Genomic DNA, 17,306 nt, shown 5'->3' with positions numbered 1-17,306 from the left:
TAAACCCTGAAATTTCCCAAACATGTGAACTCCAATGAGTAAAGGTGCAAACACAAGCATTGTATCAATTAGTTCTACTTAGTACCTTGTTTCAGGTTCTGGCCCAAAACATCTTCTTGTAAGATCAGATCAATAATCTATCAACTCTAGTGACTTAGCAGTTTGTAAAGATTCCAACAGGGAGGAAGGGGGGGGGGGATGAGGCGACTGGAATTAAGTGACTTCTCCAAGTCACAGAGCTAGCAAGTGTCAAGTGTTTGAGGCTACATTTGAACTCAGGTCCTACTAATTCCAGACCTGGTGCTCTATTCAACTGTGGCACCTAGCTGCCCCAAATCTGTTCACTTCCTGAAAAGGTCTAAAATACAACCATTACTAAATTTTACATATACGTGTGTGTGTGTGTGTGTGTGTGTGTGTGTGTGAGAGAGAGATATACGCACACACACACACACACACACACACACCCCAGTCTTATATAATGTACTCTGCTGTACAACTAAATTTCAATAGAAATACCTTCACAATGAAAAATTCTGTATAATTTTCAATTCCTGACACATATATTTTTAAAAGTTAATGTCCCAATAAAATTCTAATACAATTTTTAAAACTACAATAGTCTTTTGTGAGTTCATTGAAACATGATATACTCCATAGAGAAGAATTTAGAGGTCTATGTATCACATCTATTGCATGCATAGGCCCCAGATAGCATTACGTTTCAGAATACAACAATGGCTCTCTTTCATCTTAATCCCAGGAAGAGTGGGTTCAAAAGAGGCCTACTATGTAATCTACAAGTTTTGATGAATTGCTTTTCCCAATTCCATTTTTTACTGTCAAAGTTAGAATGGGAGCATGGAAAAGGGAAAGAATGGAAAGGATAAAGAAAACTCAGAGAAGCACCCATTTCTCTTTTCCTTAAAGGAAAGTACAGATTTCTGGTAATAGCTCCTGACTCATCAACACTTAATGGGCTATCTGTCCATTACAAAAATGCAGCATGTAATCTGAGTTGTTTTTCCCAATACCAGTGATAGATTATTTATCCATATTTTCTTGTTTGGCCACACACATATTTGCAGAATGACTGGCAGAGGTTACTAGGAGGGAGAAACAGGGAAGGAATGTCTGTACTATTGTTTGAAGGAAATGAATTAGCAACTACAACCACACACACACACACACACACACACACACACACACACACACACACACACACACACACACACACACTTTGTTTTAGTTTCATCTACAATAGTGTCCCATCCAATACAAATATCCTAAGTTTACCAACCTCTCTTTCTTCTTCTCAACCACAGAGGAGTAAGAAATAAATAAATACAATTAACAATTGTTTTATTTTCTAAAATAAATTAACTTGCCTCAGATAATTAGAACTTTCCATGACTAATTTATTTAAATGGATGATCACACAGTGTAAGCCCAATTTTTAAACTAAATTTTACTTTTAAAACTTTTTTTAAAGGCACTATTGTTAAAAATGAGCTAGGAGAATAGCAATTCCTGGCTAATAATTTGATCAAAATTTAATGTCTGAAATGTAAGATTTTAAAGATCTCAAATATTTACTTCATAATCAAAACTATAGTGCAGAATTATAATATAAATAAAACATTGGGTCTAATTTTTTATAACATTTAACTTACCTATTTCAGACTCTATGCTTAAATTAGGTGATACAAAATTTGATGGAAAAAGTCCTACTCCCCTATGATTTTCTCCTTTCCACCAATTGGCATCACTGAAGATAAAAAAGTAAAAATAAACCATGTTACTAATGCTTATCCTAACTTTATTCATAGAAATATTAAATAGAACTAAAACAATATTGGTATTAAAAAATCTATTGGGAATACTGGTTCACATACTATGATATTAAATTTAGTGGATACTGTTAAAGATGCATCAACTTTTGATGTATTGAAAGAGGATTTTGCCAAACAAAATCATTAAAATACTACTCCTTCCCCCAAATGGATCCTCCTTTAAAACAGGAAAATCTGAACAAAGTCCAAATTAAAAAAAAAACATATCCCTATATAATATTCCACATTCTTTCCTATGTTCTTTGCCCTTTTTTTCTAGTCTTATTGATTTTTTGACATTAATCTGAGTTAAACAACATTTAAGTGTTATTTTTTCAGAATGGTCAGGCAGATAAGAAGTTATTCAATTTTTATTTTCAAGATTCAGCTGAAACCAGTAATCATGGATGTCAAAATACAGTATTTATTTTGTATAACCTTCTAAGCTAGATAAGAGAATATAAAACAAGTTATTAAAAAGTAGAGTTATGAAGAAAATAAAACTTTAAATTCAAGAACAGCTCACTTAATGTTATTAAAGGTACTAACAAATCAAATCTAAATTTCTTACTGTGGTATTTAGAGCCTTCAAACACCTAGGACACCTTCCAATCTTGTCTCTCCATTCACCTAACCTACATAGCTCTTTCCCATTTAACCAAACTAGCCTACCCCTGTTTCCTGTCTCTAATGTGTTTTATTCTGGCAAAATTAAACCCATTCTTAAAAGTACATCAAGAACTGTCTTTCACTAATTTTCCCTGCTGATTCTCCTAAATATTATTGTGCAGACTTTAGAGTCCCAACATCACTTTATTTATATTTCTCTTAACAGTAATAACCCATATGTTTTGGTGTAGAAAGAAAGTTACAGATCATGGACTACATCTCCTTCAATTGACATTAAAAATTTGAGGGTCAGAAAGGACAAGGCAAAGCTTCTTGCCAAACAAGGTCACACTGATAGTTAACTAGCAGAACCTAGATCTGACTCCAAATTCAGTGTTCTGCCTTGAAGACAAGATTTAATAATTATATCAGCCAGTGTCTAATATAAACTCTAGATATTAAATACTTAACCCATTATAGATTTTTATATCTACCTATTTAAAAATCTATCCAGCTAATTAACCAACTCTGCTAATTACTAATTAATAAAATGTAACTTATTTTCACTATTCAATGTCATGTGACAAAATCTTGTTACTACTAAAATTAGTCTTCAAAAAGCAAAATTAAGCAATAGAGAAATTCAAATTCTATCTAAACTTCCTTTTCTGAAGTTTTCTGTCAAGTAATTTTGGATGCATAATTCCCAATGTAGACAAAGTTGGATCAATAAATATCTTTATGCTTATATGGCCACAAATACTTCATTTTTACATTATGTTTTGTTTTTTTTTTTTACTCAACAACTAACAAGGTTTAAGAAAAACGTTTTTAAAAGAGAAACTTTAAAATTCATTTTTGCCCCTTTATGGTAACTGAAAGACAATTTGAACTTGTTTAAAAGGTTACATCAAAATGCAGAAAACTGAAAAACTAAGTTTCCTTACAAAAATTTCCAAAGAATTCACAAACAAAAAGGTTTCAAAACATACCTGTCATCCAAGACAATAATAATTTCACCACTTTTAAAGGTGAGTTCATTGTCTTCAACTGCTTCAAAATCATACAAGGCTCTGACTTTTTTGGAAACCTTATGATTATTCAACTGAATTTCTGCAGATGGATATAAGGATTTCGTTTCTGTGTGCTGTTGCTTCTGTTCTTGCAAAGATAATTCAATAGCTAAGTTTGGAAAATTTTAAAATAAAAAACAATAATTAACATTCTATAGTTAATTAAGTCTAAAAATAAAAACTAAATGGTTTCACATACTTTTTAATATTCAAGAGGAGTCATACTGTAATGGTAGGTTTAGTTAAACTTCATGCTAATATTCACACAGAAGAATTGCTAGAAAATTCCCTTGAAAATAAACTTTCTGATGACTATCAGCTTGTATTGTAACAAGTGAGGTCCAGATCTTTAAAAATACAACATGGATTTTGTTACTGAGAGTCTGGACAATTTTCCATATAATACAAATCTATGAACAACTCATGTAGCTAAAGACTGTTCTCTACTTTTATCAGAAATAAAGTGTTGGTGGTGTTGAAATCAGGAAGATGGTGTTAACATAAAGATATTGACATAATATGTACACTGGAATATAAAAGAGACAAAAATGTAAGTCATCTGAAGGTACTGCATCAAGTAATGAAATTCAACATTGTTGATGAGTATAATAGAACTAATTTTTTCCCTTTTATTTTTTTTTGTTCACTTTTTTTTTTTAATTAAAGCTTTTTATTTTCAAAACAAATGCATGGATAATTTTTCAACATTAACCCTTGCAAAACCTTATGTTCCAATTCCCCTCTTCCCCCACTACTTCCCCTAAATGGCAAGTAGTCCAATATATGTTAAAGATGGTAAAAAAAATATGTTAAATCCAATATATGCATACATATTTATACAATTACCTTGCTGCACAAGAAAAATCAAATCAAACAGGGGGAAAAAATGAGAAAGAAAATAAAGCAAGCAACAAAGTGAATATACTATGTTGTGGTTCACACTCAATTCCCAGTCCTTTCTCTGAATGTAGATGACTCTCTTCATCACAAGATCATTGGAACTGATCTCATTGTTGAAGAGAGCCATGTCCATCAGAAATGATCATCATATAATCTTGTTGTTGTCATGTACAATGATCTCCTGGTTCTGCTCATTTCACTTAACATCAGTTCATATAAGTTAGAGCTAATTTTTTATCCAAGTCATTTCTTTTTGCAATTTCAGAGGTTTTTTTTGCATTTTTTAGTCCATATGCAGCTTTTTATAATAATTACCATTTTATAGATTTCTAGACCTGAGGGGGATCTTAGAAGACACTAAGTCCAATTCTTTCTTTTTACAGATAAGAAAACTTAGGCATAGGGAAGTCACTTGCTCAGGGTCACAAAGCTATCATGTGTCTGAGGTAGAATTTGAACCCAGCTCTTCCTGATTCTAACTCCAATAACTTATTCATGCTGTCTCTAAAAGAAAACACCTGAACAGGCATTTTAAAATAGTAAAATACAATAATTTTAATACACAATCACATTTTTAAATTTACCTTTAGCTATATCTTCATCTTCTTTGCTTTTGTTGGATGATGTACCATTCTTAGCAGCATTTGAAATTGTCTATAAAGGCAAGTGCAAAATAAAGTTACTTTTAAAATGAAAATTATAGATACATAAATTATTTGCATATATTGATTTTTTTCAGATCTACCATTCATAATCATTTTTTCAAAACAAATGAAGTTCTTGACTATATAATTTTTTAAAAAATTTTTTAAAAGAATTATAACTTTTTATTGACAGAGCCCATGCCTGGGTAATTTTTTACAACATTATCCTCTGACCTCCCTGAGGAGTCAGGGATGGCATGACCACCTGTGTTCTAAAACAAAAGAAAGTGGGAGATGTAATGGGCTGAGGCTCAAGTTGATGCACTGAGGTCCCAAGCACGTGAGACTAAATAGATTAATATATAAGCTTGGAGAAAGAATGGCCCCTGCCCACTCTTTGTGCAAGTCCTGATGTGTTGTATAGGAAATGACGATTTTGTGACGGACAAAAGCAGCTACACCCAAAGAAAGAACACTGGGAAACGAATGTGAACTATCTGCATTTTTGTTTTTTCTTCCCGGGTTATTTATACCTTCTGAATCCAATTCTCCCTATGCAACAAGAGAACTGTTCGGTTCTGCAAACATATATTGTATCTAGGATATACTGCAACATATCCAACATATAAAGGACTGCTTGCCATCTAGGGGAGGGGGTGGAGGGAGGGAGGGGAAAAAAAATCGGAACAGAAACGAGTGCAAGGGATAATGTTGTAAAAAAAAAAATTACCCTGGCATGGATTCTGTCAATATAAAGTAATTATTAAATAAAAAAAAATAAAAAAAATAAAAAAGAAATGATGATTTTAGTGGGTGGAGGCAGGGGAGGGAAGAGGAAAGAGAGACTGCTGACTGACGTCTTGACACAGCTCCTCGCATTGCTATCGTGATCGTCCTTCACCTCTAATCCCCCTCTGCTAGCTGGCTTCCTGTTTGCCCATATTGCTATCACCTTCCTCACCTCTTCACTTCAATAAAGATTGAAGATTTTTCCCTTAACCTGAATTCCTGACTCCGGCTGATTTTAAATACGCGGTCATCACATTATCCCTTGCACTCACTTCTGTTCCGACTTTTCCCCTCCCTCCCTCCACCCCCTCCCCCAGATGGAAAACAGTCCTATACATGTTAAATATTTGACCATATAATTTTAAAGCATAATTGATAATTTTCAGTCATATTATACTCTTTATGATGCCATTTGGGATTTTCTGGCAAAAATGCTGGAGTGCTTTGTTTTTTCTTCTCTGGTTCATTTTAAAGATGAGGAAATTGAGGCAAGCAGGATTAAGTGAGTTGCCCAGAGTCACATATTTAGTAAGTGGCCAAAGGTACCTTTGAACTCAGGTGTCATCTATCTGCCCAAGCTTCCAGTATACCAACCTTTTAAATTCTGAGATCTACAGATACACTCCATACACAAAAACTGTCATAGCTTAGATTTCATGACCACCCATAATTTTGATACCTCTGAGAACTCAATTATCTGTGGAACTAATTTATCATTTACTAATATATTGATTTATAATGATTTATATTGTTAGTTATCTTTTCATATATCTATATCCTATCAATTAGATCATAAACTTCATAAAGGCAGGGGTTACCTAAGTCTTTCTATTATATGTAGTACCTGGCACATAATAGGCATTCCTTAATAATGGTTTGGGGGGAAGGTGTTTTTGTTTAAAAGAATTTTTTTTCCAATTTTTCTAAACTATTTTTATGCTTTTACATCAGATTCTACAAAAACACTAGTAAATTTTGGATTTACCTGTAATCCTGTTGAAGGAAAAGTAATTCCTTCTTCTTTCATGGATTTAATAGTTGCAGATATCAGACTAAACTGTGGATCTTTCTGGAATTCTTCTGACCACTCCACCATTAGAGATTTCAGCTTTTCACATACTTTTGGGTGAGCCTTTTATATGATAGGAGAACAAAGAAAAAAAAGACTTTGTAGTCTTCTAAATGTGTACTTAAATTACAAATGACAATGGATCATATATATTTGTATGTATACATGTACAAATATACACATACACATACATAAAGGAGATTGTGCACACCCCATGTAGCCATTTAAATATAAAACTCATCTTATATATTAAATGTGACAAAGTCTAGAGTCTCTCTGAGGTAGCAGACTGATAAATATCAATTAAGTCAAAAGAAGAGATATGGTGTCTTCCAAAATTACATAGATTCTGAAGTTTCATCACAAGAAATATATATATATATATATATATATATATATATATATCTTTCATGGTAACCCAATGAGCAATTGCATTTAAATTCATATTCCCAAGAAAAATACTTAAGATATATACTACTAGACTGTGTCGCACTAACTAGAGTGGAAATTTTTGACATTTGCCAAAAATGATCATGGAACAATTTCTCTGCACCATTAGATCAGGAGAGGTAGTATTAAAACAAGGACTCTCTTACTGGTATTTCCAGGTTGGCACATATGTGCAAGACTATTCTTCATGTCTTACCAAACAAGAATTTGTCTAGAAAATGTATTTCCTCTTCATTTTTTTTTTTTTTTTACCAATTTATGTATCTTTCCTCTTCAAAGCATTTCCTGATACCACAAGATGAAAGTAATCTCTCCCTTTGGCAAATGCTATTAGAGCTTTGTCTAAGCTTTCCTTTCACCTCATCACATTTTATCATATTCATTCATGTATATATTGCATCTGCCTCATCTTCAAATTACACAATGACTTTCTTCAGAACAGGGACTGTGAGGTTTTTTTGGTCTACAGTGACTTTCTTCAGAATAGGGACTGTGAAGTTTTTTGTCTTCGTAATCAGTATATCTAGCCAGTGTTTTGCAAATAGTAGATGCTTAATTAATGTTTGTTAAACTGAACTATTAAAACAGTTTTCTGATGAAAGACAAAGTCTTTGACATAGATATTAAATTTCTCAGGAAAATAATTCATGATGACACCTAAATGTTAAAGAGCTGAATCTCCATGTCACAGGAAAATCATCTCAATAATGGTATGTACCAAATGTGCAGAAATTATGGCATTTCAATGTTTTGGGGAAGGAAAGGGTCGATCTTAAAAATCCTATTTGTTCAAAAATTACCTTATTTTTTATCACTCCACGTACTTCAGTTGCAAAATCACGAGAACACACTTCTAAATGAAATATCTTTCCACAATTTGATACACAGGCTCCAAGAAGCTGTTAAAAAGAAATATAATTTTCAAGATATAACTTTAAAATAAAAATTTTAATTTCTAAAATTTAAAGAAATATACTCAATATAAACATCAAATAATGATCAATTGTAACTTACAGTCAGTGCTTGAAGAGCAACATGAGGAACTTTATGATTTACCCTTTTCATTATGGCTTTCAGACAGTCTCTTGCTCTAGAGAAAATTTAAACAATTTCAATTCAGTATTTCTGTATAAATACACTAGTATACATACGTGCATATCTTTTCCCATAATCCTATCAGTTCAAACAGAATTATGAATTTAACTCAAGCTTAAAAACAATTTTAGTTAATTACTAGCTTATAAATGAAGCACCTTACATGTTAATTCTTTATTTAATCTTTCTTATGTCAGTAATACTGAAAAAAAGTTTGGCTATTAATATTGCTAATTGTAAGCACGATCCAGGATACCCATTCTTATGCTGAAGAACCATCATCTTTGACAGAGCTAGACAACAAATTAATCAACGGACATTTATTTGGTTCTTACTACATACCTGACATTATTTTCTCTCAAGGACTTTACAATCTACTGTACATGTTATATGTAATATGTATATCTAATATATACATATACAATCTATGTAATGTAAATAGCTAATATTTATACAGCACTTACTATGTGCCAGAAACTGTATTAAATAAGTACTTAATGATTACTGAATTATAAATAATAATTTTATTATTAGCTCATTTGAGCCTAACAACAACCCTGGGATGTAAGTGCTATTATGATGCCCATTTTACAGATAAGGAAACTGAGGCAAAGATTAAGTGATTTGCTCAGGGTCACACAGCTAGTAAGTGGCAGAGGCCAAATTTGAACTCAGGTCTTCTTGACCCCAGGCCCAGCACTCTATTCACTGTACAACCAATTGGAGGAATAGGGAAACATTTTGGAAGAAGGTATGTTTGAACTAAGATTTGAAGGATAAGAAGAATTCTGTATGAAACAGAGGTTAAGAGAAATCTCACTAAAGGTATGGAGGTTGGGAAGTATAAGGCCCAAGGACAAGAGATAAAGTGCCACATATGAGGCATGTCAATATAATGAGGTTGGAAAGATGGATTGAGGTCAGAGTGCAAAGACTCTAAAATTCCTAATCAATAAAACTACTGATTAGGGAATAACACATTCTGTCATACACTTAAGGAAAATCACTTTGGCAGAATAGACTAAAGTGGAGAGACTAAGATTGGACTTAAAAGTGGAGAGATTGGAGTTAGAAAGTCCAACCAGGAGGCTACTGCAATATTTTTAGGCAAAAGCTGATAAGCACCAGATTTAAGATGGTAGCTATAAGAGCAAATGGTCAGATATGAGATATTATAAAGACAGAAAGAGGAAGAGTCAGGAATTTATTGGATATATGGGTTAAAAGTATAAAATTAAAAGGAAGGCCAGGGTTTGAAAACTGGGTCTTATAAGTCTGATGATGTCCTTACTAGAAAAAGAGACATCTGAAAGATCAAGATATGTGGGAGGAAAAGATAATGAGTTCTGTTTTGAATATGACACATTTGTGAAGTCACCAGGGTATATAGGTTGAAATGTTCAATAGGTTTTGTCAGAGATCCTTAAACTACAGCCTGCGGGCCAGATGCAGCAGCTGAGGACGTTTATCCACCTCACTCAGGACTATGAAGTTTCTTAATTTAAAGGCTCACAAAACAAAAGTTTTTGTTTTTACTATAGTCCAGCCCTCCAACAGTCTGAGGGACAGTGAACTGGCCCCCTATTTTAAAAGTTTGAGGACCCCTGGGTTATATAATTGGTGCCATGGGAGTAGAACTCAGGAAAGAGAATAAAGCTGAATATACACATATACGGTCACCTACATAGAGGTGATAAATTAAATTTCCACATGTTGATGAGTTTACCAAAAGAAAAAGAGAGAGAGAAAGCACCCAAGATTGAGTCTTGGAGAACACTCATATTTAGGAGATACAATATGATTCAAGAGACAAAAAATTAAATTAAAAAGGAAAAAGCAATGTCAAAAAATAAAAATAAAAACCTTGAAGGAAGAAATAGATGACTAAGTGTCACACGCAGTAGAGAAATCAAGAAGGATGAAGTCTGAGAAAAGAATGTGGAAATGCTATCTGGGATCATGTGAACTTTAGTAAAAACAGTTACAGTTGAGTTATGAAGTCAGGAGTCAAACTGCAGGATGCTGGAGAACAAGAGGAAAAGAAATAAGTACAAGCAGTTTTTTCTTGGAGTATGACTGAGAAAGGGACCGTATCTTATTGAAGAGGAAAGCAGGATATAATAAAGTTTTTTAAGGATAGGGGAGATGAGTATAGGGAACAAACCAGCTGACAGAGAAAAGCTGAAGATGAGAAAGACAATAGGAATTTCAAGATCAGAGAAAGAAATGAAACATGACTGAGGGGCAATCTGTTAGAGACAAGAGGGGAGAAGATGACATTAATGGTTCATGAAGATGGAAAACAGCCACTTCTTATCAGAGACTAGAGGAGAGTGGAGAGTGAGGCATAATGTCAATTATGGTTTTGAGAGTTAAAGGAAGAAGAAATTCAATGTTAATGGCTTCAATTTTCTCTAGTAAAAAGACAAAGACCATAGCTGAGAGAGCAGGAAAGAGTAATAGGAAACTTGAAGTGAAAAAAATAAAGTTAAGGAATACTACCTTGGGAAGTGAGAGTAGAGTTAATTAAGCTTGAATAAAAGGATTGTCTTGCTGCAAGGAGGACTCCATTGAAGTTAAATAACTTATAGTAGATCTAGTCAAAAAAGTTGTGTGACTACCTCTAGCTCCTTTCAACAGCACGTTCATCAAAGTAAAAGTGGAAGGAGTAAAGAGAGGATTAATCTAGGGAAAAGTTTGGATAGTAATAAGTGGCAAAAAATACGGCAATGAGGGATCTGAGAGTAGAAGAAAATGTGAAGTTGAACTGGATAGAGACTGGGAAAGAAAGAAGAAAGTTAAATGAGAGCAGGAGTAACACAGTCACGATAAAGATAAAATAAATATGCTCTCACCTAACTAAAACTTGATTTCTGGAAAATGTTAACTATTTAACATTCCTCAGATTGAAGCCAAAATTAAGTATGAACTCCCCAAAATAATTTAATTTCTCCTAGATGTGTAAGAGAAGATCTCTCCAATCCTAGGTTTTTTGGTTACTTTGGTGATATGTAAATCTCTCCTCACAGTCCTTGGTGAATCTTCTAAATGTAGTTTAATATGTAACTTTCATTTACCTGGAGTCTGTCCAATGAGATTTGTATCCTTAAAGGACATATAAAATTATGACTGCTTAACTCTTCAACTTTTATGACACTGAAGGAAACATGCTTATGGCCACAAGGTACTATGTTTAAGTCCTCTAACTCACAACCGCTGAGACTCAGACTAACTTGGTTGACTATGAAACAATGTCATTAGTCCAGTCCTGTTCCTACTCATAGGAATTCTATCAGCTGTAAAAAAGAAATACAGTAAGGAGGAAAAAAGTCAGATTATTTTAATAAACTCTCTTTGAAATTATAACTTTTTACTTTTGTAATTGTTTTCACTAGTATAAGAATATTGGAATTTAAGCCCAATTGTGGAAAAAACATTATTTCTTTATTACTATCACTGAATTTAGCACTTTAAATGGCTAGAAAAATTTTTAACCCCAAAACTGACTACAGATATCAGGCTGACTTTAAAGATATTCCAAAGAAAGTCAGAGGGTTGTAAGGACTATTTTGATCTTACCCAGTGCTTGTTTTGGGTCGACCCAAAGAAAATTGATTTATGTATTGACATAGATCTCAAATCACCCCTCTCCCTACTGCTCACAAGGCAAATGTCCTTAAGTCTTTGTTTGAACTGAAGGTAATGAAACCTCACAAAGTCTCCTAGAGGAAATTATATCTTCTTTCCAGCTCTCTCCCTATTAAATGTCCTAACAAATTTCTTTCTAAAACTGAAAGAAAAAAATGAATAAGAAGGGCTAAGGCATAGGAAGAGGAAATTTTAGTCAGAGAGAACTGTCAGTTTTTGATCAAGGAAGTAGAACACTTGTGGGTAGATGATGAGATCTAGTCAAAACAGAGAAACATAAGGAATTTAAGATGAAAACATTATCTGGTGGTTGTTTTTTCTCTCCCCCAGAGCAGTTGATTTTGAGATAGAAAATCATGTATGACAAAAATTTTATTCAAGTAGTGAGTATGATCCACTCAGTGACTGGTCAGTGACACCATGTCTAAAATTTACTCGCTATAATCTAATTAATCTGTGGAAGGCTAACAGCAATGCCTAGCTTAAGTAGAAATTCCCCAAATAATGAGTTATATCTTTTAAGATTGTTCCATATTTAGATAATGAATTCTTAATTGACTCCAAGTTTCCTTTACCCTTCAAAAGCAGAGCTAAAGGATTAAACCTGCAGACTCAGCTTTTTCCCACCTGCTCTAAGCTCCAAACAAAGCACCTCATCCCTGTCAGCACTTTACTTTTGTCTCTACTGTCTCTCATTTCCCAGCCTCCAGTAAACTCTCTTTTTCTTACATTTATTTGTAACAGGTTGCAAGAGATATACTAGACACCAGAAGGAAAAGATTCAGACATACTCAATTATGACCAATCATCTTACCCATTAGGAGTACTCCCAACTTTATCACATATATCCATAATAAGTCCCCAGTCTTCACTGGTGTTATATTCATTTGTAGCTTTTTCTGCAAGAAAAGAGAAAACACTTTACAGAATACCAAAGTATATATAAAGAAGCAACAGTTTAAGAAAAGGCCTATTTCTCACCCATTTAAAGACAAAAACAGCATTGAGAAATTCCATTAATATTGACTAATTTCTATTCATCCTAATTTTAAATGTCAAAACACTATTAGAAATACAGAAAGATAAAGTACAATACTATTAATCTGAATAAATTGAAACTATACATGTACCATAATACACTCAATCCTATCAAACACTTCCTACCAAACACTAGTAAGGGGAAGTAGGGGAGGAGGGGAGAGAACCTTAATAAAAAACCAAGGTTCTAAAGCATGAAAGGATATATATAGTATTACTACCACAGTTTTCACAAAATTTCAACATCATAAAAAAATACACTACTTTTTCTAAGTATTAATACATGATGAATACAAAAATTATATCAGCAGCACTAATTTTTGTATCAAAGCAAAATGAAGATAATTACAATATATGATAGAAGATGAGAAAAAAGCAGAGTCTACTTGTAAAAAAAAAAACAAGTAATAATTTATAGCTACCCTTCATCACTAAAAACTATGATACTCTAAGTGAATATGGAACAAGAAAAATATACCAGATCCCTAAATGTGTTAATCTGATTTAAAGACTATCTTTGAAAAGTTTTAAGGATTCTATATATAGTTTACTTTGCTTAAAGACTAGGTTCAGCTGTTTTGATAATATCATAGACTGATACCTTTGAAACTTCTAGGTAAATAATGTGTGTCGTGTGTACTGAATAATACCATAATTTAATGAATGACAATAGCCCAGAGGGTTAATACAGGTGAGTATATATTACAGCAAATGTTACTCATAATTCACAATTTTGGGGGGAAAATTAAAGAACACTATTTTGCACACTATATCTGGAATAAATGTTTTACTATCTACAAACACCAGAATATCTACTCAAATAACCCCAAATTGATTCCACAAATATGAAGACTTTACAAAGGCCTACCAAAAGGAAAGCTCATGTGTTAGTGAACTGAGTAGCTGATTGACTATTTTAAACTCGAGAAAATTTAAATATTATAATTAAGAAATTCTTTTAGAGCATGTCATTGCCTGGTGATAGGACCATTTACCACATGCATCTCCCATTATCTGGTCTCACATTAACAGAGGGAGACTGTATTTAGAGAGACCTCCAGGAGTTTGGTAGGTGTAAATCATAACATTTCCTTACTACCTTTTTATTACTGAATATAGAGAACCTTGAACAAGCAGTGAGATACTTTTAAAAATTAAAACATTATAAAGAAACACTCTTGTCAATATCCATGAGACACAAAAAAGCTCCCTCCAAAACCCCTTATATTTTTAAATACAGATTTAATAAAAATCTGAGCCCATTTGTTAAAACACTGGTAAAAACATATTCTATCTACTATAAAGAAAAACAGTTCTGAGAATAGACTGACCATGTTAGGTATTTTCTATATCTTTCTCTGATTGGATTTCAAAATGAATTTTTTAACAGCCTTTGAAACAAATTATCTTACATCATAACTCACAATGAAATCTGGAGTTGTTCTAACATGGTTCCAAATAAAATTCCTTCCTCTTTCTAGGATAACAAACTCTAGCTTTAAAAATTAACAAAAACTAATTTTAAAATTCCATCTCAACTCAAACTGCTTAAAATACTATAAATGTTGTTGCTCTTAATCTTTGAATACTATGTCACTAATGTTTCACCATGACTAAAAAGATTATTGTTTTGGTAAGAGTTTTTATAATATGATTCAATTACTTGATTTTCTTATTAAGTTTGTTGTTGCCTTTTTTAAAAATATCTGAATTATATATATATATATATTAATTATCTAAAGGCTAGCCTAAGTTATGAAAAACTTAACTATTCATCAAAGGATGACTCTTTTTGACCAAGGGTCTCAAGAACCTGCTAGGATGTTGCAATCTCTGATAATGACAGAAGTACCTAGACCACTGAAACCACAGATCTTAAGATGCATTCTAACACACATGTGTAAATCTATATAAACAAATTCACACAGCTAGGCTTTTACACTTACTAATCCTTTTTGTAAAAAAAAAAAAAAAAAAAAAAAAAAAAATTCACAAAATTATTATATGTAATATGTCTGTATTAATTTTAATTACATTTATTTGTTATATATTTATTTTTATACCTAATATGTCTTATGGCTCAAAGATATTATAATGATTCAATAATGGAATTCTGAAATTAGAACTATACAGACTGAATTTAACTAGAAGGCTCAGGGAACAGAGTACTCAATTTACCTGGTTTTTCTAACATTTAAAAATGAAAAGGACTCTATTTGCTGCTTCAAACTTAAAATAAAATGCCTTAGAGTAACCTGCTGGCAGCAGCCTCCTGAACATAACCCATTCTTTTATACCCAAAGATCTTAGAATGTGTCATTATCCTTGATTTTAGAATGAAGACTTGGGTTTAAAGACAGTCTTTTCCATGTGCTTGGTATATGATTGACAACTAAGATTTAGAATGAGGACATTGGAGACTATGATGTCGAAGTTTTCCTCTAGTTCAAAACCTATGACATAGTAAATGCATGATTGAATAAATGATATATCACTGTAGAATATTACATATGTAGAAGGGAGAAATATTAGAAGAAAATTAGTATAGATGTAGCTCTTTCTGACTAAAATTAGATGTAATGATTCTCAAGAATATTTATTTTAAAATAAATTTCTCAGCAAATATTATTTTCTTTCATTTAATTTTGTATCTTGTTTTTCCTTTAAGGGTTGAACTAGCAAAACCAAATTCTGGTTCAATGAAGATTCAAATTAGCTAGGTTTCACTTATACAATACAGTGTCTCAAAAGTCTTAATGAAATTTTAAGTTTTAACTGAATTAAGACTTTTTGGGACTCCCTGAATACAAAAATACTCCTATAGACAAACCAAATAGGAAACTCAAAGAACCAGTTCAGATCTGTAAAGATATGTTCAAAACATGGGATTAATGAGCAAATAACAACATGAACACAAAAATTACAATTCTTTAACAATATTGGTATACTGGAGCTCAGAATTAATTGAGAAATGAAAGGAATATTAAAAGCAACAAAAAGAATGTTTTTAGTTTTTGTTAAGAAGAAGATCAAAGAAGAGAAAGGACCAATGCTAGTGGAGTAGAGGGGGATAGCAATAGCCAATGATGGAGGAAAGAGTGAGTTGTTCAACTCATATTTGATATTTTTTCTCTGCCAAAGAAGAATGAAGTTTCTTAGAAATAAAGGACAAAAATGGTTCACAAAGAATTTATAATCAAGTTAATTGAGGAAAGTCAAAACACTTAGTCAACAACCCCAGCTAAACTATATTCTGGGGATGAAGAACTCAAACATCTTGCTGAGTTACAAAACTGTGGCAAAACAAAGTACACCTCAGGCCTGGATGTGTTATACCACTTTGCAAAATAGGAAAGGTAAGATTCCTTAATATATCTGTGGTCACTTAACTTCCATTCCTGGCAAGAACTTTTGAAGTATTAAGGAATTATCTTTCAGAACAATGATGCATAGTCTTCCTATAAATAGTGAATAGTGGTCCTAATACCAGGTATTGTGACATGATAGAAAAGAATAATTTCTTATATTCATATTCCCACTTAAGTTTAAAATACTTCCAAATGCACATTTAACTGTTCACTCAAAACCCTTCAGATTTCATTTTGGGGGTTGAGGAGTGGAGTGTAGAGGAAGGGGAGGGCTGTGATTCCATCGTTTGTAGAGAGTCAAACATTTATGTCAGCTATAGTCTACAACCAGTGTCCTTTCATTTTCTCATTAAAATTGAATACCATCAGTAATATTTGCTATAGTTATAAAATTTAGACCAGCCTAAACAAGTTTTGTAAATAAAACTCAGGTCAAATACAACAGACAATGTTTACAAGTTAAAACATGTTTCCTTTTTGTTAATAATCGGTAAACCATAAAAACAATGTGTACTATCTGCCCTAATCGTATTTATTAGGTAGATTTACTTAACTGTTTTTAGGGATTAAATTTGGGAGGCAGTCTGTTTTTGTTGAGAAGCATCTGTTGTGTCAAAGTAAAATGTATAAAATAAACATGCACAAAGCAAACAAATCATATCATTCCAATTTTGTTTCATTAAAAAAAACCCATTAGGCTGGCAGAACAATAACATACCATATATCTAGTTTGACAAAATCTGCTGCAATGGAAAAGACAGAGGTTTATAAGCAAGATAATAATTGCAAGA

The 17,306-nt window shown here is 32.5% G+C and overlaps 1 protein-coding gene across 2 annotated transcripts in view; it reads right to left on the bottom strand.

The window, feature by feature from the left end:
* Positions 1 to 17,306, bottom strand: part of STAM2 (signal transducing adaptor molecule 2) — a 41,337-nt gene that overhangs the window by 13,519 nt on the left and 10,512 nt on the right. For both annotated transcript variants that reach the window (XM_051986400.1, XM_051986399.1), the window contains exons 2-8: positions 12,924 to 13,008; positions 8,381 to 8,456; positions 8,167 to 8,265; positions 6,833 to 6,979; positions 4,999 to 5,068; positions 3,434 to 3,623; positions 1,674 to 1,768 (exon numbers count right to left, since the gene is read on the bottom strand). In XM_051986400.1, coding sequence (XP_051842360.1) covers positions 1,674 to 1,768; positions 3,434 to 3,623; positions 4,999 to 5,068; positions 6,833 to 6,979; positions 8,167 to 8,265; positions 8,381 to 8,456; positions 12,924 to 13,008 — 762 coding nt within the window. The remainder of the gene's footprint in view (positions 1 to 1,673; positions 1,769 to 3,433; positions 3,624 to 4,998; positions 5,069 to 6,832; positions 6,980 to 8,166; positions 8,266 to 8,380; positions 8,457 to 12,923; positions 13,009 to 17,306) is intronic.

The sequence above is a fragment of the Antechinus flavipes genome, chromosome 3, assembly GCF_016432865.1.
Source record: "Antechinus flavipes isolate AdamAnt ecotype Samford, QLD, Australia chromosome 3, AdamAnt_v2, whole genome shotgun sequence".
Classification (NCBI taxonomy): Eukaryota; Metazoa; Chordata; class Mammalia; order Dasyuromorphia; family Dasyuridae; genus Antechinus; species Antechinus flavipes.
Note: the sequence above shows the minus strand (reverse complement) of the source record. Positions and strands in the feature narration are given on the sequence as shown.